Source organism: Pararge aegeria, chromosome 16 (assembly GCF_905163445.1).
Source record: "Pararge aegeria chromosome 16, ilParAegt1.1, whole genome shotgun sequence".
Lineage (NCBI taxonomy): Eukaryota > Metazoa > Arthropoda > Insecta > Lepidoptera > Nymphalidae > Pararge > Pararge aegeria.
This window is the reverse complement of record NC_053195.1, coordinates 6,617,573-6,644,116: the sequence shown is the minus strand read 5'-3', so window position 1 is coordinate 6,644,116 and position 26,544 is coordinate 6,617,573. Positions and strand designations below refer to the sequence as shown.

General features: G+C 34.7%; 2 protein-coding genes across 4 annotated transcripts in view; one reads left to right on the top strand and one right to left on the bottom strand.

The window, feature by feature from the left end:
• Window positions 1-7,793, bottom strand: part of LOC120630433 (arf-GAP with dual PH domain-containing protein 1-like) — a 34,727-nt gene extending 26,934 nt beyond the window's left edge. For both annotated transcript variants that reach the window (XM_039899664.1, XM_039899665.1), the window contains exon 1: window positions 7,627-7,793. In XM_039899664.1, the coding sequence (XP_039755598.1) occupies window positions 7,627-7,708 (82 nt within the window). In that variant the 5' untranslated portion in view covers window positions 7,709-7,793. The remainder of the gene's footprint in view (window positions 1-7,626) is intronic.
• A 4,479-nt stretch (window positions 7,794-12,272) lies between these two features.
• On the top strand, window positions 12,273-21,859 carry LOC120630694 (WW domain-binding protein 11). Of its 2 annotated transcripts, none has more exons than XM_039899972.1 (11): window positions 12,273-12,463; window positions 13,266-13,391; window positions 13,766-13,863; window positions 14,395-14,541; window positions 15,049-15,162; window positions 15,878-16,039; window positions 17,101-17,336; window positions 17,979-18,136; window positions 18,900-19,046; window positions 20,147-20,356; window positions 21,595-21,859. In XM_039899972.1, exons 1-11 carry the CDS (start codon window positions 12,400-12,402, stop codon window positions 21,804-21,806), a joined length of 1,674 nt encoding a protein of 557 aa, XP_039755906.1. In that variant the 5' UTR covers window positions 12,273-12,399; the 3' UTR covers window positions 21,807-21,859. The 2 variants fall into 2 exon arrangements, with proteins under 2 accessions (XP_039755906.1, XP_039755905.1); XM_039899971.1 differs by having other exon boundaries at window positions 17,077-17,336.
• Window positions 21,860-26,544: the final 4,685 nt, after the last annotated feature.

Genomic DNA, 26,544 nt, shown 5'->3' with positions numbered 1-26,544 from the left:
TATTTCCATACTAAACGACTAGCGACTACTCGATTGCGAGGGAGCAAATATTGTACTGAGGCTACAAAACGTTTGTAAAACCGATACAGAATTTCATATTCGAGAACGAACTCGATTGCGAGCGAGCAAATCAGTACTAAAGCAACAGTTTCAAAGTGGGACATCGCATTCACTCCATTCAACAATACTGTCACATTCGAAGCAAGTGAAAGTGTTCAAGGCTACGTAGGTATCAAGTTTAAAATATGCTCTATTCAAATTGCTGAGGTCTTTTATTTTTCTATTATGATACCTGTAATCTCCGGTTTAGGAAGTATCGCTTACACTTCCTATCTTGGGGACCGATCTACCGCTGTAACTACCAAAATGTACATGTAGGTATGTACATAAATAATGTAGGTATTTTAGAGCATTTAAAGAATTAAAGGAAATTGTCATTTCTCTTCCGATTTTCCACAAATTCTAGCGTTTTTTTTTATAGCAATAAATAATTGACGGACCAAGTAGTTTGCCCAATTGTATCACAGGCTGGAGGCCAAAATTACATCCCCTGACATTAACGTGTCCACCTGCTAAAGCACGGGAACATGATATAGGAGAAGTTAACCCACGTTTATTAACCACGTTTATTAGACGTACATATTTATTGGATATTATTTTCACTTCAATGCGATACGAATGAGAGTTGATAAAGCTGTGGGAGAAGATACATTTTTATCCTTTCCACGGGGAGATAAATGTCCCCTACCCATGCAAGCCGTGCTGAGGGTAAATGGCAAACTATCGCCTTAAAACAGGTTAAAGTTTCGAATGGCATGCAATAAACACGTCCTTCGAAGAGTCCAACAATCTCAGGCGTAGGTGTTAAGTCTTTGTCTGTAACTAAGTGTTTTAAAATATTTCATAAATAGTTTAATTTTCGATTTTGTGTTTTACAGATCTTAATAGTCAACAAGAATTTTATCAATTTCGCATAAAGACTTACGTGACTGTTGCTTGCACCAGTATAAGTAAAGAATTGCCAATGATAAATGCACTCAACGCGGGAAGCACGATCTTACTATGTATGCCGGCCTGAAGTTGGCTCTGGGGGAAGAACCGTGTATTATGCACCATTTAATTCCTTAAAACTATAGCCAGCCAACATAATTGACGAGTAGGTCAGGTACCTACTATCATCGATATCAACTCATTACTGGCCCACTACAGGACACGGGTCTCCTCTCAGATTGAGAATCGATTCAAAATTCAAAATTCATTTATTTCAAGTAGGCCTAATATAAGCACTTTTGAAACGACAAATCTGTTTGTGTGTTGTGACTCTACCACCGGTTCGGAAGGCAGATTCTACCGAGAAGAAGCCGGCAAGAAACTCAGCAGTTGCTCTTTTACATTTTAAAATTCATTTTTCTATCTTGTGAGAGATGAAAGCGGAGCCGGATGCTTCCAAGCAACCTTTTTAGGCGGTAGTTCACCACGCTGGCCAAATGCGGATTGGTGGACTCGGTACTTCCTTGAGAACTCTCAGGGTAGCAAGTTACCTCAAGATGTTTTCTTTCGCCGTTAAAGAGGTGTTATTTAATTGTTTTAAACGCACATCGCTCCCAAAAAACTAGAGGTGTGTCCCGGGAAGGGAACTAGGAAAGTCAAAACCCTAACCACTGGGTTATAACCACTCCACCTATACGCCTATTACGATTTGATAAATAGTGACAGACTGACGCAGACGTTCGAAAAAAATTCAACTCGAGTAACGAATTGTTTCGGCAAAAAACGATATTTATAGCTTCGATAAAATATAGGCTATGGACTTGGAGGTTTTAGTGACTAATTTTTAACTATTTATTTCTTACTTTTTCTGTTTAGATACTATCTAACTAACTATTATACCAAGCTGTATTGTTTAAGTTGAAGCATAACTTAGTAATCTCTATTAAGTAACATGAGCTTTTGCTAAATAAACGAAACAATTAATAACCTAAAATTAATTATGACGTGCGGTTGGCTGTGACAAGCCAAAAATGAGTGAATTCCTCAAAGTGAATCATAGTTTTAGGTTGAGCACAATCTCGTAATCATAGAAGCATCATTTTTCCAGCGGAATTTCACATAGGTATTTATATAAAGTGATTACATTTACGAGTAATTTTATAGTTATTTAAAACTCTATGTTTCGGTTATGTTGGTTTAGGTAGGTGTCTATATATTATTTTATTATTAACAAGTTGTTGCCGCTTTCTACGTCCGCGTTTATTACGGTTTTTTTACAAATCCCGTGGTAACCGTTTGTTTTTCTGGGATAAAAAGTAGCCTATGTTAGATACTCTCCGTCCTTGTACCGATCTCTTTGCCAAAAGTCATGGTTATAGGTTAGTTCGGGCTTGAAGGAAGGACAAACCGACACACTTTCGCATTCGTAATATTAGGTAGGATGTATTTATTTGTCTATGCGTGGTTAATTAACATTTTATATTTTTTAACCAATTTTATAACTTTAGAAATTAGTTTTTTTCATTATTTTTCCTGTTAACGTCGTCTTTATCTAGGAACAGTTATTATAACCCTGTCCACTTTACCAAAGTTAAGTCTGATAGAAAATTACTGAATGGAAAATGTTATTTAGTTTGACCTATGTACAATAAAGTATTAAAACAAACAAACAATAACAATTAGCTGCTTTTTGTTTGCAAATGATAGTTAGAAATATTTTTTCGATGCGGATCCGAGGCGGACAAGGCCGCAAAGGTGACACTTCTAATATGACTCATATATTATTAAAATAAAAGATGGCTCCATGACGCCCCACGTCTTGTGTTTATAGAGTATGAGCGCCTCAGATAATCACAGAAATCATTATATATATTTTTTTTTAATAAATATACTACGACAATACACACATCGCCATCTAGCCCCAAAGTAAGCGTAGCTTGTGTTATAGGTACTAAGATGCCAGATGAATATTTTTATGAATTATATACATAAATACTTAGAAAATACATATAAACACCCAGAAACTGAACAACATTCATGCTCATCACACACACATTTTCCAGTAGTGGGAATCGAACCCACGGCCTTGGGCTCAGAAAGCAGGGTCGCTGCAAACTGCGCCAATCGGGCGTCATTATTGATAATCTATACAAATTTCAATAATTCTCTCCCCGTTGCTTATAAACGTGGCATAATGTCAGAATAGTTCAGTCCTGTTTCGCATTTCGTTAGTTGGACAGCATGACTTGGTCACACGAAAAAAGTCACAGTGTAGTTGTACCTATATATTATAGACATGTAATACGTAATACGTGCATACCTACCGAAGCATCAAAATTCAAATTCAAATATTTTTTATTAATGTAGGCCTTGTATTCATGTATCTCAGGCACTAATTAAGAGTTCATACATATTAGGTATATATACATATGTTTCCATCATTGTGAGGTGATGGTTCGAAACGCGCCCTGTTTTAACTACAAACTTAGTCGGGTTTTTTTCTCAGATCTCACAGTTAATGGACATCAACAAATAATATATGCAAACGACATTAATCTTGGTCTACTTTCGGTAAACATTTGTGAGTGAGCGCCGGTCTAACATCAAACTAAGCCGGGGTATTTTGTTATCACCATCTCACGCTTAATGTCTATCAACCATTAATGTAAACTTGTGCAAACGACATTAATCTTAGTCTAGCTTCGATAATCATTCCTCAGTGAGAAACAAACAAGATTTGACCGGAACTTGTGTTGAGTAACACATCAATTTAAATGTTCTCATTGTTTTACCACCACGGAATATTTTAATGCGGGACTTTACCGTGACCACACTTTTACCTTTATAACAACTCTTAGCGAAAACTGTTTTCCCAGTATGACTCATTCGAAAGTATGAAAATGGACAACCTATAGGTATGTAGGTATTGCACCCCACGACTAGACGTGCCTCAGTGTAGAATGACTCAGCCGTGCCATGAGGAAAACTTAACCATAATAATTTGGCACGATTTGAACCGCTATCTTACTGTTATTTACTTTACTTGACAATTAAGCTGATTGACTGTTATAATACACATAAATCCGCTTACTTTCGTTTTCATATAGATAATATAATTATTAAACGTCACAATAAAATGAAAGATTTATCCAGTATCTTACTATTTTACTAATACATATCGTAAATGCTATTACGGTATTTAAAGTGGTAGGATGGATGTTTGTTACTCCTTCATGCAAAACATACTATACGGATTTAACTGAAATTTCGATTAACACATTGAAGCTAAGCTTTTTATCTCGTAAAAATGTAAGGTTCCAGCGGGGTTTATGAAAAACCCAAAAAAAATGCTGACTAAGTTATTTATTTTTATTCAAAAAAGTAATAGGCTTTGTTATTGTTTGCAAAACGGCTAAACATATCAACGATTAAATTAAACGTATTACACAAATGACGATTTTAGTAACATACGTTCCGAATAAAATAATTCTGTAAAGATATTTATTTACTCGTTATATAAAGATAACAATATTATGCATGATAACATAAATTAGGATACTAGTAGATACATTGTAACAACGACTCTACCTCAAACTATAGAAATGTACTTATATTTTAATATCAGTTTGTAAAACTCAGCAACAACAATGACCAAGGAATATCAAATTCTAACGCCATCTTTCTTATCTGCTGTGTGGAATGACTCAGCCATGCCATGAGGATAATCATAACAATTTGGCACGATTTGAACCGCTACTTTACTGTTATTTACTGTACTTGAAAATTAAACTGTCTGTTAGACTATTTGAGCTTAATCCGTTTACTTTCGATTCAAGTTTGATCAAGGCACGGCGGCGCTAGGTCAAGTTCCGGCCTAAATCCCCGTGAGTTAGTCAACAATAACATCTCCCAGTTCTCTATACAAAACTCTTTAATGTACCACGGCTAGTCTACGATTTTATCATATGTATAGATAAACTTTTCGCAGAAATTATGCCCTCCCAAATATCAAATAACCATTTAAAAAAGTATACCATGTTGAGAAACAGAGGTTTGGAAATCGCACAATATATTTCCTATTCAATCACTCGTAAACATTTTGAACATCCCGCTTAAGTTTTTGGTACAATGATGGGTGACCTACATGGTGGGTAGGAAAGAAAATAACCGAAATACCTACTTATACTCTACTGCAAAACAATCAATACAGTAATACAGTAAAGCAAATCCTTTATGGGGATGGGTATATGCTTTTATAACATGATACCGAAGGTAATATTAGATCTACCTTTACCTAAATTTAAACAATATATTAAAACACAATTAACAAATCGTGGTTACTGCACGATTGATGAATTCCGTTCTCATCTCTCACAAAACAGAAAAATTCTAAAGATTGTTAAACTTTAAAATGATGTTGGAAAAGAGCAATCTGCTGAGTTTCTTGCCGGCTCTTCTCAGTGGAATCTGCCTTCCGAACCGGTGGTAGAGTCACTACAAATAGACTGACTTGACGTTTCAAAAGTGCTTATTAAATAGGCTTACTTTAAATAAATGAATTTTGAAATCTTTACTGACCTGATCTTAAGAGTTATTTCAAAATTATTATGAGGTTTCCTTAACAGTTTTTCAAATCCCAATGGATTTGAAAAACTGAATTTTTACAAAATAAAAGCAGGATATTACATCGTATACCTACTAAATACTTTTTTTATCATCTTGAAGTTCTTATTACATCCCTAGATACCCTAATTATTTATGTTCATATATATTTATGTCGAGATTTTAGGTAAAATGGATGTTGGTTACAAAGTTATCATGCACCTAATTAAAAAGTTGACATTTGATAACGATAATTATGTTCTTGACCATGCCCACTTAAATGATGACGTTATCTAGAATAACTAAATGTTCCAACCTAAAAAGTGGCAAAAACATATCCTTTATTGGGGTATAACCATTACTTACACAGACAGAATTGAGGCACATAGGTAAGTACTAATTAACTGATGCCAAAGTCTCCAACTACAATTTATTTAAGTACTTAATTGTCCAAAATGGTAAATAGCAGTATATTAAAATAACTCATATTTTATTATACCATACATATTTTAAACATGAAGTTATTACCTTCAACTCGACAACATCGTGTCTCATGGCAAATACAACATAGAATTCTTATAATGCCTGTTTTATGCCAGAATGTCGGGAAATCTTGCCAAATGTTTTTTTTACATTTGTTATTTATTGCGTTACTTACAAGGCTCTAGTGAAGATATTTTTAAAAAGGTTATTATCAAAGCTTTAAATAAATTCTTAAGATTCCTTCCCGTAATAAAAGTTATAATAGAGGTTTTATCATGCTATAAACTTAATCTCCTTTATTTAAATTTTTGAATTTTTAACGAGGTTAATCTTTTTATACAAATTTAACGAGTTTTTAGGTCATATTATCGAAAGTTAAATCTCCATTTACATATCTCAAATTATTTATAACTTAATCAACTTAATTTTTTATTCTAAAAATATCGTAGGTACTGAAAACGTATGGGTCAGGGTCAACGTACCTATCCACAAACGGTACAGTTATTGTTGTTAATAAATTTGAATCTTTTTGAACATAGGTATTATGACAAATTATAGTAAAAAAAAAAACAATCCAAAAGTAATTTAAAATATGAGGTACTCTATTGTCTAATCTTTTTATTTAAGTTTATTAAAAAACTATTAAAATTGGAGGTAAAATGTACCGACCAACTTGCTTCTATTAAAACGGATGTTAAATAATGATACAGACTCTACATGAAGCTCTGTTGTTAGAATCTGATTCTTATAGCTTGTGTAAATTGTTACAATAGTTTGTATTGGTTGCTTATTTTTTCATTTCGGAATCAAATTTAATACAATAAACCTAACTAGCGACCTAGGCATAAACCTCGTGTTTTTGGTATTTGGAACAAAAAAGGAATGCTGAGAGAATTTATTTTAAAACATTAAAACAATATTTATTTGAATACATACGAAATAGGTAGGTAATTATCGAACAAAGCTAATAAAACAACATGTTAAAAAAGATTAACACCTGACTCTACATTTGTATCATTTAAGTTCGGAAAGAAGATACATTTACCTAGTTGCCTACCTACTTATTTGGGGTATTCGTAATAACTATGTTAGGTACATTTAGAAACTATATTCTTCCTCAATAGAGTTCCCGAACAAATAAAACTTGGAAAATACCATTATATGTTTATAAAGTATCTGAACAGGAAGCTTCAATTGTTGCAAATTATAAAGCTATGTTTAAATATCACGTAAAAGCACGCTATCTTTATCCAATAGGTATGTTAGTCATACGAAATTAATTTTCAATTAATCAAACCTTAATTCTCTGTTGAGAGTGAGGAGACCTACCGGAATGGGCCTCACAGGCGTATTCTTACGCTGCCTATTTACTATATCCGCTTGATTTCATTGTTATTCCGCTCAATGTCGATGATTTGTTTTCATTGAATGCATTTTACGTCGAGGTCACTGAACTCCAGCATGGACGCACTCACGTCTTCCCCCCGCGTAGCCACCCCATGGAAATACCACGCTTACAAGGTAAATCACTAAAACAACACTATGACATACCCTCGCTTCCACAATCGGCACACACATTATTTCCGGGTTTCTTTAGCAACTCCTGCAACAATTTCTCGTTGTGATCAACCATCGTGGAACTTTTGCATCAATAATGAACTAGAGTGGGTCCCGCGAGTCGAACGCACGCCTCGGACGTTGTTCTCTACTGCGCGAGGGAGCAGCCAACACTTCGAGTTTGCTTCGACCGACGCGCGACGCGGCGATTTGGTTCAACAAACGCCATTTCGTACGCGATATCGCCCGTCTAGCTCGCACGTGTAGCGTTACCGTTAGCATGAATGAGATAGAAAGAGAGGTCTAGTTTCTGTAAATGAATGAAATCAGTGAGTAGTGAATACGTATAGGTGTCTGCGTGTCGATGTAGTGCCAAGTCTCGTAAAGCTGAGCATGTGTGTGTGCGTAGTACGTGATACGACGTAATACAAGCGTCGCGTCGAGGCAGCCGTCTCGCGTAAATACTATGTAGTCATGTGCATTATACAAATTGCAGTACATACCTAGACAATACACGTAAAAAGTTGTAGGTACTGTTATTTGTGTAGTGAGATCCACTGCAAGATTGCGTAACGAAGATACTCGTAGGTGCAACTAAATGGAATGCTAAGATACAGCTAGGCTAGGTACCTTTTAACTGTGAGTCGCATTGTGTTATATTTACCTACCTACCCGATGTAAAAAAAGGAATTTAGTTCATAACTCTTCAATTCCCACAGAAAAAAAATGGTAGAGGACATTGTACGTAGCTCTACGTATTATAAAGTCGCAACTAAGTACCAACCGTCGATTAAATCTTAATAATCTAATACTTAAATATACTATAGTACCTAGGTATGACCTATTTTGTACCCAGTTAAAATAAGACGCACCCTCGTAAATCTTCCTTGGATCTATATAGGTATGCTCTATTATCATTTGCTCACGTCTGCTTGTCTACGCAGAATATATTTTTCGACGGTATAACATAGATATTCTTTCCAAAGATTGCTTTATCTTACTAAGAATAGGTATATATACCTATTCTTAGTTTCATATAGCGCGGAACTGTATATTTATTTGTTCGGAATGAGTTAAATCTCTGGACTCACGGACACCGTTAGGAGACGCAGCTATTTGAATTTTTGAAAAGAGAATTCGATTTTACTATGTCCAATCAACACAATATTAGCACAACGAGATATAAAAGTACAATTGATGATACCTACCTAACTTGGAATGAAAATAGTGTATTTATTTTAGTTGCCATGAACCTACCTATAGTTTCTATTAAGATTGTAATCATTTTATTTATTTTATTTGTATTTAATTGGAAAACCAACAGTTGTAATTACTAAATAGTTAACAAATTTGATGAATTTAAAGTAATAACAGGTTTCCACAGATATTTTTTATATAAACAAGGGTACCTGTTAGAACCCAGCATAAATGCAGCAAAATTTAACTAAAAATTAAGTTTACCTAACATACCATAACAGTCTAATTGATTGCGACGTACACTTTTCATGTTTCCATAAAATAAAAAGTTTAATTTTAATGATAATGATGATGATACAAGAGCTGCCGAAATTGTTAACGATGATTCATAAAAGTCAATAAAGTCATCCTGATCACATCAATCCATTAACGGCCCATACAGGGCTCACAATGAGAAGGGCTTAAGGCCGTAGTTCAACACAGTGGCCCAGTGCGGATTGGTGAACTCCACATGCGTGAATGTTTCATCACGATGATTTCCTTCACCGTCGTAGCAAGTGATATTTAAATCGCTCAAAACCCACATAACATAGAAAAGTGAGAGGTGCGATTCGAAGTCGGCCCCGGGAAGTGAAGTTGAAGTCCTACCCAATGGGCTATCACCGCTACAATAGTTAGTAATTAGAATAGTTGTCTCGTTGCAATAGGTATTGGAACGCAATCACTAGATGGCGCTTTTACAATCGCGTGCCAATACGTAGACATAGGTAGATGTAGGTAGAAAAGGTAACAAACTCGTCCAGGGAAGTGTTACCTACCACCATTCTTATTTCTATTTTCTACCGCATTGTTGCAATGCTGTGTTCAGAAGAGCGTGGTTGTCAATGTAATTGAAAAAGGCGCATGAGGCTGATCACCTACGCCTTTGCTTGGTCCGCCCGTATTATTATAATAATAAAAAGAACTGCACTGTTACACAGAAACATGGCTAGGCCCGCTTTATGGCTTATGCTACAAACAACTGCTTGGAGATAACTGCAAACCTTTGTTTTTTTATCATTTCCAATAACATTATACAGAAAGAGCTTTAGATAATATCTATTTAAAATTGGATATACAATAAGTCAGTGAAGCATTATTCCTTATCTTTAAGCGGGTTTAGTTACTTTTATATGACCAATATTGGATTGCAGGGCATTTTTTTTTATTTCACTACACTTTAGTTTGCTGTGAGGGTTATAGCAATTAAAATTAAATTTCATTTAATTTGAATTATTTAGAAAAGTTTATTTAGGTATAATATGCAAATAGCTCCCAGAAGGTAAACTGCACTTATAGGTTAACAAAATAACCTAAAGGTATATGTAGAGATGAACTCTATCAGGTTTATTTTACGTATATTAAGCGGCAAGGTACCTATTTATTTTCTCCAGAAAAATACCATTCTGTTATGTATGATGGTTTCGGATTAAATTTAAAATTCATTTAGGTACCTATTTCAAGATTTTTATACAATTCTCCTAACAGATGTTAAGTAAATAAATAAATAAATATACTACGACAATACACACATCACCATCTAGCCCCAAAGTAAGCGTAGCTTGTGTTATGGGTACTAAGATAGCTGTTGAATATCTTTATGAATATAATACATATAAATAATTATAATATACAGATAAATACCCAGACACTGAAAAACAATCATGTTCATCACACAAACATTTTCCAGTTGTGGGAATCGAACCCACGGCCTTGGACTCAGAAAGCAGGGTCGCTGCCCACTGCGCCAATCGGCCGTCAAGTTAAGTGGAAATTCATCGTCTATAAACAGAGCAAATCTTTGCATGCCATGCAAGGTCCACCGTCCTACAACGTGTCCTGTGTCTAGAAACCTAAGATGTAGGCCTCATGCGCCTTTGCCTGCGGTCGGAAGGCAGACGACGCACGTCTCAACAAAAGAGAAGTTCGCAATGAACTCAGCTGTTGTACTTTTCCAACATCAACGAGAAGGCGAAAAGGGTCCTATACTAACTAATGCGAACCCTTGAATAATTTCATTGTGAGTAATATATATAAGAAAACTGGTATGATTTTGTTTTAAAATGAAGACGTGTCACGTTTCATTGTTAAAGCAATCTTCCGCAGAATAATAATTATTTAAAATAGTGTCTATGTTACTATACAAATATTGTTATCAAGGCCACGAAAGCCATTCATTCACGAAATGATGAAACAATAAGACATTTTATTATCTGTCATTTGAGATTCTCTCACGAAGCTGTGAGAAAATGCGGCTAAGTAATGGTTCCCGTACGTAGTATATGTTGGGAACCATTTGTTCAACATACACTCAGGCAATGGTAACATATTAATTCAATGCACTTAGTTAATAAAATCTTATCAATACATTTTATGCCTATACAGAAATAACTGCGTGAAACTTAGGTGTGGTACTTAGATAGTATAAATTTAATCAAAAAAGAAAAGTTCCACCATAGACGTTTCACTCCATGTGCCATCTCTAGGATTAAGATAAATCAATCATTACTTTAACAACAATTGCATGTTTTAGAATAGTATAAGCAATTATTGATTTTTAAAGGCCTATTTTATTACATGGAAAATAATTCATAAAATTATTGGTTAAAGAAAGGTTTTTAGCTCGCTGCTGACTATTTTCTTTAAATAATTAATAAACACCATCTATTTACACTATCATCAATTTATACCATATATTTTTCTCGCTCTTGTTGTCCAAATCCTAAGGTTGCCTGGCAGAGATCGCTTCTAAGCTATAAGTTTTATATTCTACTCCAATCTTTGTGTTTCTCTCTATTCTTCCTTTAATTTCTTAGCTGCTTAGTGGTGTTAAAATAAAGTTTCAACAAATAAATAAAATAAAGAACGACAAACTTAATTTTTGAATAAGTGTGTTGTTTTCCATGAGAGTTGGCATATCACATCGGTGGCCAGAAATATTAGTAGACATGTGAAGTTTTTTTTCATGTGAAGTTCATTATACACTATACTAGTATAAGAGTCGAATAAAATTTTAAAAGACTAATTTAGTGGAGTTATGAATTAATTAATCTTATTTGTAATCAAGGACATTATTTTATAGTGATTATATTTTGTAGTAGGCATTATATATAACGATTATCCTATAATGGGTATTAGCACGTTAAATTTCAAACTAAAATTTAACTAACATAATTGCAGTAAGCAGGCTATTAGTTACTTTTAACAATCAAGTTCTAAATTCTCACGCAATATTACTAACTGTTTATTGTTTATGTTGTATAGTATAGATAGATTATTAGCTTTTTTAATCTGTTGAAATTCTTATCTTTTTTTGTAGTGTCAATAATTATTAGAGAACTGTCAAGTGTCAAGTGTACTTGTAGTTGTCATTTGTCAGCTTGACATTTCATTTCAAGAAGGAAAGCTTGCGGCTTTATATTTGGAAATTTGGTTTTTTCTTCAGCAATAAATGAAATTGACTGTAAATAACATATGAGTTTTGTTATTTTTACTTTCGGTTTAACCTGAATTAGAAAAGTATCCATCAAGATGGGTCGGCGTTCCATAAATACCACCAAGAGTGGTAAATACATGAACCCTACGGACCAAGCACGTAAGTAGCTTTCATATTTAGTCGATATTACTCTGTTTCTCTTAATTAGTCAAATCTTAACACATTTAACAAGATAGGTACACTAGATGAATGTATGTGCGAAGTATCATAACCTAAACTGTAGTTGTTACTACTACTATAATGCCATGATGAGATGCCATCTAATGAAATAAGAAATCTATCTACTTTCATGTACATGCTCATATCTAATTGCTAAAGTTTGAAATACACAGTAAACTAAGCCATTTCACTAAATATAAGTGATGTGTAATTGAGAAGTTTGATCTTCTAACCCTGGATATACTAATAAAAATTAAACAATTCCATCTAGATATCAGACATTTTTAGATTGATAATATAGTTACATTGCCAAACAAAGAAAACAAAAAGTTTGACCTGTTCTTCAGCCATCATTTCCACAGAGTGATACTGTGCAAACATAAGCGAGTTTGCCCCTTGATTTTTTTTAGTCTTTATTGAAGAGATGTTTGCTGGGGAATTCTCTCTGTAATGTTACAGTTATTGTACATCTCAATAATCAGATTTTTTTATATCATTGAATGTTATTTAAGCCAGCATAGTGGTAAATTTATCTAACAGAGCTTAGATTTAGATTAATATTGTTAAAGTCTGTTCTCTTCATTCCGGGTACATACTATATGTGGGAGGTCTCTCGTTCTTTTCTTCAGTCAGTTTAATAAATTTCTCTAGCAGTTCCTGGTGGATATGCTGTTATCTAAGACATCACTAATGTACCATTAGGTGATAAAATAAAAAAAAATAAAAAAATTACATATTTCAGGTAAGGAGGCTCGTAAGAAAGAATTAAAGAAAAATAAAAGGCAAAGGCAGATGGTGAGGGCAGCGGTGCTTAAAATGAAAGATCCTACTCAAATACTAGAAGAACTTCAGAAAATTGATGAAATGGGTAATTTCACAGTTAGCCACACGTGTAATGTATTATTTTAAGTCTTATAAGTAGGCTTATTTTTTTGATAAGTAAGCATAGTTTTTATATATATGTGTGACAAATTCCTTTTGACAAAAAATAAATAAAATTATAACAAAAACATAAGTACTATCAAACTGTATTTGCAATTGTGGATTCAGGAATGACCCAATTTAGACATCTCTGCAGTGGTCCAGGATGCAATTATGAGTTGTAAGTTTAAAAAATCACTAGTGAGGTCTTCTATGAAGAGTTAACATATTATATATTCTAAACCCATTTAATTAGCAAACCTTGAAAAAAAAAAGTAGTATTCATTCCGCATATTATTAATTTTTTTAGTTCTATTTTAGAGTATAATGTATTGCAACCATCACCACTCAATGAAAAAGTTTTGAAGGAGAAAAGAAAAAAATTGAGAGAGACTTTTGATAGGGTTTTGAAGATGTATGTAAGTATAAAATCTTTTGTTTTATGTCACAGTTTGCATTTATATGAAGTCAATTTACATTTAGTATTTGTACAGCATAAATTAATCAAAAAAATAAAAAAAGCTTCATAGAAAGGAAGTACTTAAAATTATATGTAAGCTTGTTAAACCATCAACTCTAGATTATCACCAGTAATTGGAATGGGTAGTTTAATTTGGGGTAAATTTTCACTTCCATTATATTAATACACACAATACTGTAACTAGAACACAAAATATTGTAATTATAAAATACTGTGTTTTTCAAATATATCAGAAGAACAAAAAGCAATGTAACTCATAAAGGAACAAAAGATGTTGGACCTAAAAAAATTGTAATATGCTTGTGGCCAAAGCAATAATGCAACTGTCAAAGGCATATTCTTCGATTGGGATCCTACCTGTTCAGTTATTTGTATTTATATAAAATGTTTATGAATTTCCTGTCCTTCTTTTCCATACGAAATACAAATATTAAAAGGAAATTTATTAATAATCCTTTTATTATTTCAGGACAAGGATGACTCAGAAAAGTGGGTAGAATTGAAACGCCAAGAGATGGAGTATGAAAAGCGGAGAGCCCACCTGATATCATACTATGAGTCTGTCAAACATGCTCAGTCTGTACAAGTTGATGACATCCCATTGCCTACTTTACAAGTAAGATATTTATTTATGTACTATTATTACCTTTTTTTTAAATCATTATCTGTACCTTGATACTTATAGTAAAACAAGTTACCTCTACCACTATTTGTAATCCAAAAACTTTGAAAGTAATGAACTGAGTAAAAAATTTCTTTCACCACTAGAAAGGTATTTTATCAAAAAATAACAGACATTTTATTTCAGTAATAACAAGATTTAAGTTTTAAATAATATAATATTTGTTTACCAAGTCAGAAGAAAAACCATGTAATCTGCGTGCGCTGGTTAAATGGAAAGTCATACAGAATTACTGGTCTTTAATAAGTATATTCCTATACCTTATAAATAAGCTAACATAACATGTTTTATGTCCAATATTAGCTTGTAATTAAACAAAAAATATATATTATCCTATAAGTTGCAGGACTCAAATACTGGCATGTCAGCTAAGTTTTTTTTAACTCATCAATAATCTTGTAATTGTATGATATTTTAATTTTGTAAATATGTTTCTTACAGGTTCCTGAAAATATCATATACGGCAATGTACCATCTCAAATTCCACTGCCTCTAGACACTGTACATCCAAATTTATCAGTCAGACCTATTTTGAAGAAGGACTCAGTTTATAAAGTAAGATTTAAATTATATACCTAATTAATTACACAAAACCTTATGTATTTCCTTAACTTTTATGCTATATTAGAAAAAATCACTGTTCTTAATGAATTCTTATTTGTAATCAATCATAAGTACTCATACTATTGACAAGATCAAAAGTGAAGGAATAAACATTTATATGTACAAGTATGGTAAGATTTTGACACACAATATATTACCTAAAGCTGTAAGGATTATCCAGAATAGATTCAGGCTGCTCAAATTTGAAATCCTAACTTATTTTATATGGTAAGTGTGTTTGTTTGTTTGTCCTTATTTCACGCTGTAACTAATCAACAAATCAACTATAATTTTGGCATATATGTATTTCTTATTTACATCATTATACACTAGCAAGAGTGATTGCAGTCAAGGGCTAAACTGAAATACTTTAAACACATTGCGATATTTTTCATTTGCTTCCAAAAACCAAACTAAAATAAAATAGGTTTTTTTTACAGAAAACAGGTCTTAAAATGTATCTCTTTTCTGTGTGCCTTTTGGCAAAAGCCTCCTCCAGATGACGCCATTGGAATCTATCTGTTGATACTGGACTCGACAAGTCTAGGATGACAACTTCAAATCTTCGTGGCTGCCTTCCTCTTTCCCTGTGATACAAAAGTATCACTCTTTTGCTTTAACTTCCATAAAACTTTTCCTACTTTAAATTTACTTTTTTTTTTCCTAGGAAAGACCATCAGGCATAGAACCACCCGGCGTGCCCCCTGGCCCGCCGCCAGACTATGAAGCCCTAATACAGGAAACTGCGAATGCTTTAGACAAACTACATAAAGAAAAGAAAACATTGCGCTTCTCAGACCTGCCCGACGAAGGACCGCCTGGGGAAAGTGTATGTTTACTTTGACACTAAAAATAATAAAATAAATAATAAATAAATATACTACGACAATACACACGTCGCCATCTAGCCCCAAAATAATGGTAGCTTGTGTTATGGGTACTAAGATAGCTGTTGAATATTTTTATGAATATAATACACATTATAAAATACAGATAAACACCCTGACACTGAAAAACAATCATGTTCATCACATAATCATTTTCCATTTGAAAAATCTTCAAATATCTTCACTAAATTTTTATTTTCGAGATACGAATATTTTGTATAGTCTGCCAAGGAATTGCTTAAAGTGCATTTAACTCCGAGCTGCGAACTGGGTATAGAACTAGGTCCCCCCGAAAGGAAGGCCAAAGTCCTAACCACTAGCCAGCTTCGACAGCCGGTTGGCGCAGTGGCTGCCCACCCTGCTTTCCGAGTCCCAAGGCCTTGGGACGTGGGTTCGATTCCCACAGCCGGAAAATGTTTGTGTGATGAACATGAATTTTTTTTCTGTATCTGGGTGTTTATCTGTATATTATATGTATTTATGTATATTTTTCAATTTTCATTAAAAAAATATTCATCAGTTATCTTAGTACCCATAATACAAGCTACGCTTACTTTGAGGCTCGATGGCGATGTCTGTATTGTCGTAGTATATATGTATCGTATATTAAGGCTATCATCGACACATTATTACTAATAACATTGTACTTATTGGGAAATATTGTTTCCTTTTTGTTATTTAACCTTAGAAAGGAAAAAACAAACTTTTTGTAACTATACCACTGCAATACAACTTTTATTAGTAATGGATTGTAACTTTATTACTGACTTAGTCAGACAAACTTTGATACTGGTGAAAATTTGTCATTCTAAGATTATTCAAAAATCCATTTACAACAGAGTTAAAAATGACTTTACCTTTAACCGTTTAGTCATAACTTTTTCTATTGAAATCGGTAGAAATCGGTGAAAATTCATATACATGAGATTTATAAGTCAGTTTAAAAAAAACGTAAATTTCTTCTAATTTCATAAACCAGAGACCAAACCAATTACCACCTCAGCAACCGGTACACCAACCAGCTCCGGAAGCCATAGAAGCTGAAGATCTGGATGGAGAAGCCATGGATGAAGACCACGAGTTGGAATCACCATTGGCTGCCCAGCAGGCCCCAAAACCCACGTCACTGCAGCAAAGAATGTTGGCGCTATCTGGACAGAATATAGACGACTTTATGAAAGAGATGGAAGAGGTACACAGGAAGAGGGAAAGGGATAGAGCGGCTGATTTGACTGCAAGGTGAGTTATCAACAGTTTTCCACAAATATAGGTTCACAAAGATTAAGGCAATATATTTGTTCAGTCAGTCAGTCAGTCATAGATTGATGTAGTTTTTGCGTACGTGTGTGTGTGAGTGTGTGAAATTAAGCTTTATTTGCGATCTTCCGCGAAAACTAGGAGAATATGGTGTAATTTATAATTTCTTCAATCCTTATACTCCACACGAAACAGATCTTCGTCAATGTACCCTCTACGCACGGGAGCATCCTCAGGAGATGTTGACTTTATTTAAGCATTGGAAACGTGTACGATTATAAGGATTGAAGAAATTATAAATTAGACCATACAGATTCTCCTGCTTTTCGCGGAGTATAGCAAATTAAGCTTAATTTTTTATATCTATATATATAAAAGTAAGTTGTGTTAGTTACACCATTTATAAGTTACTCTAGAACAGCTTGACAAATTTTATGATATTTGATTTCTTGGATTCCTCTTAGACCGGAATAGGATAGTAACATAAAAAAAAAATGATCCGTGGTGCGAAGTCCGCCGAGACAGCTAGTTAATTTAATATATGACAAAGTTGTTCCCCCGCAGTATTAAAAAAACGTAAAAAAATAAATTAATCAAAAGTTAATAAAAATTCTATCTGCGTAGATTGAGTGCCCTGAAGCGCACGGGGCACGGCGGACGGGACAGCGACTCGGACAGTGACAATGAGCCACACGCGACCCATCACCACAACCACCACGACTTCACGCTGGAGCCGCCGGGCGCCGAGGTCCGGCAGATACCGCCACCGCTGCTGCCACCAGGTCAGGATATATTGATGCTTACAGCCTGAGCTCCTAGCAGCGCATGGATCAGCGACACTGAACGTACGCGCGCCACATCATCCACCACGATACCGATGTATTTTTGTGTTTAACCTGAGTGGGCCCAACCGGAAGTGAGCAAGGCCTGATCCACAATGACTTTTAAAATGGCGATTGAAAACCGTTTTTTAATTTTGAAACCTGGTCTTAAATGCATTATTGTGGCAGATGTGGGTATATGTTTTCATCATTTTATCATCATCATCATCATCATAATCTTCGTCGTCGTCGTCGTCGTCGTCGTCGGCATCATCATCATCATCATCATCATCATTATTATCATTATCAACCCATTACAGTGCGCGGTAAATAGGCCATAGTCCGACACGATGGATTGCGGATTGGTAAACTAAAGCCTTTGAGAAATGAAGACAATTCTCAGGCGTACCGTTTCCTCACGATGTTTTTCTCCACCTTTAATGAAAGTGATATTTTATTGCATAAATTAAAAACGCACATAACTCTGTGTGGGATATAACCGTTTAACTTTGTAATGTATGTAAGTATAATCTACGTTACTAGTGCAAAAAAATGCTTTCTTACAGTGAAAGATATTTTGAACTCATTTCAGTAGTTTCAAATTTTATTATCAATTAGAGCCAACTTCCCCTCGTCATAATCCATAAACGAACTAATCTTTTCTCTATATCTAGTGGTAAGTACTAGTTTTAAGAAATTGTTTAAAAACACCTTTTTTGAATAGGTCTTCGGCCGCCTATGCTGAGACCGCCCGGAGCCCCACAAGGTGTACCCCCGGGAGCCCCACCGGGTTTACCCCCTGGCATTCCTCATGGAGGACCTCCCGGACCACCGCCCGGACAACATCCCGGATTACCCCTTGGAATGCCAGGTAACCGATCACTAACTCAAAATAAATTTATTCGAATAGTTATATTCGAAGACACTTAGAGTTATAATTTAATTTAAAAAAAAATGGGGTGCTAAAGTCAGTATTCATGAAATAAAGAACGTTTTACAACTGGATCTAATAATATTTTAGAGGAATGGCTGTCATGGTCAAACTACAAAGTTGCCAAAAATACGGAGTGACAAACACATTGTTGGAGATTTTCTAAATTGTTTTCTGATTTTCATCTGCATACCTTGTGCATACCCTCTATGCACGCCACTACTATAAAGTATATTATATATATATACTAAACTGATCAAAAAAAATTTTTTTCCAAAGAGGCTCAAAAGTTTCTTTTGGGCGTAGAATTCTGTGAAAAGATGAGCCCTTAAATATAATTTAGATTGTCCTCATCGCATTTTTTAATTCCCATAAGAATAACATGGGATTTTTTTTTTGTACCGTTCAAACGACGATTGACTTATAAATCGCTGTTTCAATCTTTATAGAGAATTGAACACTCTACAAAAAGGTCCGATTATTTTTTTTGATTTGTCCACGCGTTCAAAAGTTATCCAAGATCAAAGTTTAATTTTTCAAAAATTTCATCAAATTTTATAAATAACACCAAAACTGTTGGTTTCAGTGTCAAAATAAGGATCAAATTTTTCGTCAAACATAAATTAGACTTCTTTATTAGACTTCCGATACTTATCAGAAGATAAATGTTGACCAATAATTTTTTTTTATTCAATCAAATAAATATGATGCTGTTAAGGATTTTTTTTTACAATAAATCAAAAAATAAACATTTTCAATCTATTATTATGTTCAAATTCATTTTATTCATAAGTTTTGCTTAAAAAATTGCTTTAAAATCGTTTAAAATTGACCTCGGCTACCATTCTGGACAACGATTGACCCGCAATTGGAAGTTTGTTGTGGAACTTTGTACTGAGGATAGGATGAAAGTCTTATAAGCGTCATCAAGTGTTCTTATGCCAAATCAACGAACCCTAGCGCGCTACATTATTATTTATCTAAGAGTTAAAACTTATTATTAAGGAAATAAAAACAGTACATGAAAAAATTATACACAGGGTCAGGTCACCCAGGCGTGCCCGTCATGCCAACTGGAGCGCCGCCGGGGCCCCCGCCAGGCCTGCCAACACGAGGGGGGCTGCGTCCCCCAGGCCCGCCACCAGGGGCGCCGCCTCGCCTGCTCCGGCCAATGGTACCACCGCCACCGCCACACGTCTCCGTCCTCTCCGCCGCACCACAGCTTATATCAAAGAAGGATGCCGCTCAAGGTAACTTGTAACTAGTTTTCAATCGACTTAAAAAAAAAGGAGGTTTGCAATTCGGTTATTTTTTATGTTTGTTATCACAGAACTTTGTCATTTATTACAAGCACATTATACATGTGTTTAAAAAGGTATACTTTCCATGGAGTAATCTTAGAGAAGTCGGGGGAACTCTTCAAATATTATAGGCATAAATATAGCGATTTGAGTATTTTTTGAAGAAACTTCAACATTTAGTTTCGTAAAGCACCATTTGGTCAAGATTTGGTGTCTAATCTTCTATGGCCCCAGAAACTACACAATAATAAGTATTATATGAGTTGCGATTCAATTTTGGTATGTGGTTTGGGTATATGTCCCAATAAAGGAGCTGATGGTGAAGTGCCGTGAGAACTCCTCAACCTTTAACTTCGGAATATTTTTATAAATTATATTGACTTTGTGCTATTATAACTCAGATAATTGCACTAAAAAGAGTGGAAAGAATTTTTTTGTCAAAAAAACCGACTTTGTTAAACAACCATTTGCAAGCAAGAAATAAATATTTTCGACATTTTTATGTCAGCGTTTTTTGCCCAGCTTGGTGATTGTAGTAAAACCCTCGCGTTGGCAGAGGCATTTAGTCCAATAGTGGACTGTTTTAGACTATTTATGATATAAATTTATTTTGTGCTCTCGAGGTCTAATGTATCCTTAGTACAAGGTTTGCTCCCTCGCAATCGAAGAGTCTTTTTCGAGTATGGAAAGATTTGAACACCGGAGTAAATTGGATCTTATTAGCATTGCATTAAAGCTGAAATCTGCCTACAATTCTTTATTATTATTACACTTTAAAAGCATCAAGCTCCTTAAGTCGTCAAGGAGCTTGTTGCTAAACTCGATGAGCTAAAGGCCCGACCACCAGCGGCCGTATCATATAACTATATTGCCGGTGTGTTGACGTGTAGCGAATGCAGCCGCACGTTTAGCACAAAATCAGGTTATGCGAGTCATTTAAGAGCTCACCAGCGACGCTCTCAGCCGGAATCCGAAACAGTCGCTGTGACTGAATACGGTTAGGAACGATTGATTAAGTAAAATAAATATACGCTGGCTTTTGACAGAACGTTTGTGAAACAAAAATCAGAATCATAAAAAGAGTGGCATTAGGTCCATTTTACTTTGGCAATGATATGCGAAAACGACTTTTAGATTGCGAGCGAGCAAAAGCTCATGGAACTTATTTGCTCAATACTTGTTCACAGGCGCAACGATAAGCGCGAAGCCCCAGATCAGAAATCTGTCAGCCGACGTGACCCGGTTCGTGCCATCCGCTTTAAGGGTGAAGCGAGAAGACAAGAAGGCTAAGCCAGATATGAGATCGGCATTGCAAAGACCGACGGAACAACCAAAAATGGCGCCTAGCAAAGACGACGCTTATATGCAGTTTATGAAAGAAATGGAAGGTTTATTATAGGATATTAGGTTAAGTAATATTAATTAATTAAATAAACAAAAATAGGTATCGACAAAGTCGAGAAGTTTTATTTTATAATAACTGTTGCCCGCAGGTTTGCCCGCGTGTCATTCTTTTTTCGTAAATACTGGTCTATCTTATGTCTATATTTCAGTCAAATTGGTTCAACAACAAACACAAGAGTAACACACCTCGTATTTATAATATTAGTAGGCCTCTCAGAAGAAGGAGCAACTATAGGAGGTAGGACTCATTCGAGCTGTTACCCGTTACTTTTACACGTTTGTTTTGGCTTTTTTTTAATCCCAAGAGAATTGTTTATTTTCCGGACTAAGAAGAATTCCTCCGGAATCCAAAACTTCATCACGATTAACTGTTAAGCCTTGCATAACGATTGTAGGCAATTTCTGTAATATAAGATTATATCGAAGAATGTTCTATCTCAGAATAGATTTCACAGATCTTTTTTTTAATCCTCAATATACACATCACCATCTAGCCCCAAAGTAAGTGTAGCTTGTGTTATGGGTACTAAGATCACTGATGATTATTTTTATGAACAATATACATAAATTATAAAGTTGGTCACCTGATGTGAAGTGATTGATTACCACCGCCCATGAATATCTGCAAAATCATTATCAATTCAAACAACTTATCAGAGCACTCTCCAACACAAAGGGGACTGATCAGAGACTGCATGGTGGAGTTCAATTTGGGATTGTCAACAAGTCGAAATGCCCGCCGAGTTAGTATTTACGTGCGCTCATTTTTGGAAAAGTATACAAAAACTGTTGACTAATTGCTTGTTGTCGGGCTTACGCGTAACATCTGTTTATGAATGAATGAATTAATGAATGAATACACTTTTATTGTACACCACATAAACATAACAAATTAACAGTAAAAATTTAACAAAAGGTATACAATTTGGCGGCCTTATCGCTACATAGCGATCTCTTCCAGGCAACCAAAGGCGCTAAAAACAGCTCAAGAAGAGAGGTAGGTTTATATGTATATATATATATATTTCTTTTTATGTGGTGGTGGTTCTATTGTATCGTTTGATAATTTTATATATATTATTTTACTTTATTTTTCCGTATACTCCCTCTCCTTGTCAAGTTCACTTCGCTTCTTTTTAAACTTTTCCCAGCAAATCCGTGACGCCAATCAAGGCTATACCAGAAAATCAGCGCAGCAGTTGTCAAATACTGCAGCAGCATGATGAGGTAGCAGCCTTTTCAGCTGAAGCACCTTTCGATAAGGCATTTAGTTTGTAAAATAGTGTATTATTAATTTTAATGTAATTAGTTTTCATTAGTTTACTTATGTGTGGAAGCTGAATAAAGTTTATTATTATTATTATTATTATTACACAAGGCTTATAAAGTCAAGAGGTCACGAGGAACTGGATGGTACGTTAAAGGACCGAACATCATGTCGATGGTAGGGCCGCAATAAGTATAAACGAGAATGTAGATTTATTTCCAATTCTAGGAAATTGACTTCAAAATGTGTTTCGAATATCAAGTAGGTTAGATACCTAGTTTGTATCGGGAAATGATATCATCATTCGATCGATATTTCCGAGTCAGAAATACCGCACATTCGCGGCACTTTTTTTATGTAATAAAAAATATTGGAATCATATGGAAAGGGGGTTCGGGAATTGGAAATATAGCATAGCTCCTTTAGAGATTAGTTCTGCACCTTTGAAAGCTCACAAACAATTAAAGATTGTTGTCATATAACGACTCGAAAAACAATTTTTTTTTGAAACCACAACTCTGCAGTCTTACCCGGTGGTAAGTGATGATGTAGTCTAAGGTAGCGGGCGAATCTGTTAGTGGTATAGCAGTGGTATTAAACTCATACCTCTAATCGGTTTCTTCAGTTAACGTCACGCCTTTGTCAAAGCTGAACACACGACCAGATCAGAGAAAATTCAGAAGTTATAAATTTCAAAATTGTCCACACCGAGAATAGAAACCGGGACCTCCCACTCATAAGACCGCAGCGTTCCTCACTGCACCACAGAGAATGTAGGGTTTTCCTTCTGTAAAAACTAAAACACCTCAAGCGAACCATTTACCATAAAATAAAAAGTTTAATAACCTTTTCATCTGCATTCATTTTTTATTTCCTGTAATCATGGCATTAACTGCGGCGATTAAAGAATAATATAAACGTAGCGTCGTCGACATTTCGCTGAATGTCAATAGCGAATTATAGCAGGTATTTTATACATTATAATATGTAATAAATACGCCCGCCTACACCTGCCTTATAAACTGTTTAAGTGTAGGGCAATTTTCACTTCAAAAAAGGGTTCCATAATTTTGAATAGTGTGGGCTGCGTTGGTCGGGAAAAAACTTATGAGTTCGCCTCACCAATGACCTCGACATGCCCGAGACGTAGTGCGCCAGACTAAAATCGCATAGCATAATCGCCTGTGAATATGTATATGAATATTCTATACGCATATAATATGTGCACTAATATATTGTATATAGTTGATTGTATCGGTTGATTCCATATATTTTGTTATTCCATTGTTTTCTTGTTTCATTGCTGTCGGTAGTACCTATTTATAACTGTCTGTTTATTTAAAAGTGTTTCCCAAACATGTTTTTTACATTTCAGGTTCATTTGTAATCCATTTTGGCAAGACTGCCTAAAACAGGAGTGAAATGTTTTCAGGGTGCAATATTTAAAATATATTTATTTTAAGTAGGTACACTTCTATAAACCGTTGATACTTTAATTTTGTCTGTTTGTTTGACTTCCACAAGTTCGGGTAGCAGGTTCTACTGAGCCTGACGCCGTAAAGAAACTCTTTTGCCTTGGAGGTGAATGGCGTTCGTATTTCTTGTATAGGTAGGTACTATCTTTTAGAACACTACAATATCTTTTTTTATTCCACTACAAGAAAGGCCTTAACTGCTATTTATTTATTTTTATTTAATCAAATTCTAACTAGCTTGGCGGCTCGTCTGGTCGGTCTCTTGGTAACTAGCTAAAGCCTAAGAGCCATTAAACCAGATCAGATAAAATTATGAAATGCTAACTTCCCAAATTGCTCTTGCCGTGGATCCCGAGACCTGGAGATCGTCAAAATATCAAGAGCGCTGTAGCCCTTCAGCTCGACGGAACACAGTAAAGAACAGTTTTGTCTTCTCTGTTAATTGTTATCAAAATGGAGCCTTCTTTTATCGCGTTTAAGAATGCGATTCGACGGTTCTTTATCAAATTTATCAGCAACTTAACAGTAAGAGGATTTTCTAAAGCTTATTCTAGAATACTCGGAATCGATATTCTGTATGGGCAAAAGCGCGGGTAAATGCTAGTTGTAGAAAATAAAGCCGTTTCTGGAAAAGGGCCGCCTGTCAAGTCTCAAGAGCATAACCTTTAAGGTTTGGGCAAAGAATTTTAAACGCAAATTCTCCTGCCATTGCCGTTTGTCCGTGGAAATGAAATATTAATTATATCCAAATTGGTTTATTTTTTAATTGTTATTTCCGTTTTTTATTTACCTTTTAATTTAATAAAGTAGCTTGATTTTTCTTTGTCTCAGTTATCCGGTTCTCGCAAATCGCAAGGTGTGAAATTATAACCATTTAGGCATATCAGTACGTCACGGCGAAATTATAAAATTTTAGATTTCAAGATATCTCTAACAATGTTTGATACTTAAAAATGAATACGTATAACGTTATAACAAAAATGTCTGAATTTATTTCGTATTTACATAATAAAACATAGTTGTCATCACCTTATTGACGCCTCACGGCTAGGCAAAGGTCGCCTCTCACATAGAGAGAGGAATTTTGGCCACAGCCACAGACTCACCACGCAAAAAATATTTTGGACGAAAAATATGTTATGACGTTAAGTTTAAACGTATAATTAAAATTTATCGTTAGAAAGTATAGGAGGAATGAAAAATTCAAATTAAATATGAATAGTTTTGTCAATGAGTAAGGTACCTCTACCCCTCTACCCTATCTATGTTTAACGCGGATCAACCCGCGGGGAACAGCTATGCGAAAGTGTTTGATTGTCTGTTTTTAGTATTTCTTTCACAGCCTAACTAAGCAACCAACCAACTTGATTTTTGGTATGGAGTTAGTTAAAAGGACGGATCTACTCTACTTTCTATCCCAGCAAAACCAACAGGACGGCGGACAAAAACCGATTGTTAATATAAGAACGGTATTTTTTATAATATCGTCGAAGATCGTTAAAGGACAATTCAGAAAGTTCTGATTTAACGTATGCGAATATTTAAATGTATCATGACGCATTTATCAATCATGGGTTTTTTGCGTATTAACGCCTTCATTTTCATTCTTGAGGAAAAGTCATCTAGACAAGACATATATTATTAATTAGTATCACTGATCGGAAACAATACTGGCTTGACTAGGTCGGGTGATGCAGCCGGTTTGACTGTCATTGTATCATGGGTAATTTAGATAATCTCTACTAATGTACGCAATTAAATAAATTTTATACCGTTCTACGCCATGAGTGCCTTCACGTGTATTTTCTGTTTTCCCGTTGTTCTTTATAAAGTTTGGTATAAATCGGATAAGTCTTTAACTTTTACGATAAAGAGATAATTAATCAATTATTTAAATTTTGAATGTGTCAAATCATTTGTGACAGCGAACTTAGTGAACAATTGATGAATTTTTACACTCTTATATTAGCTTAACCTGTGTGTTTGTAACA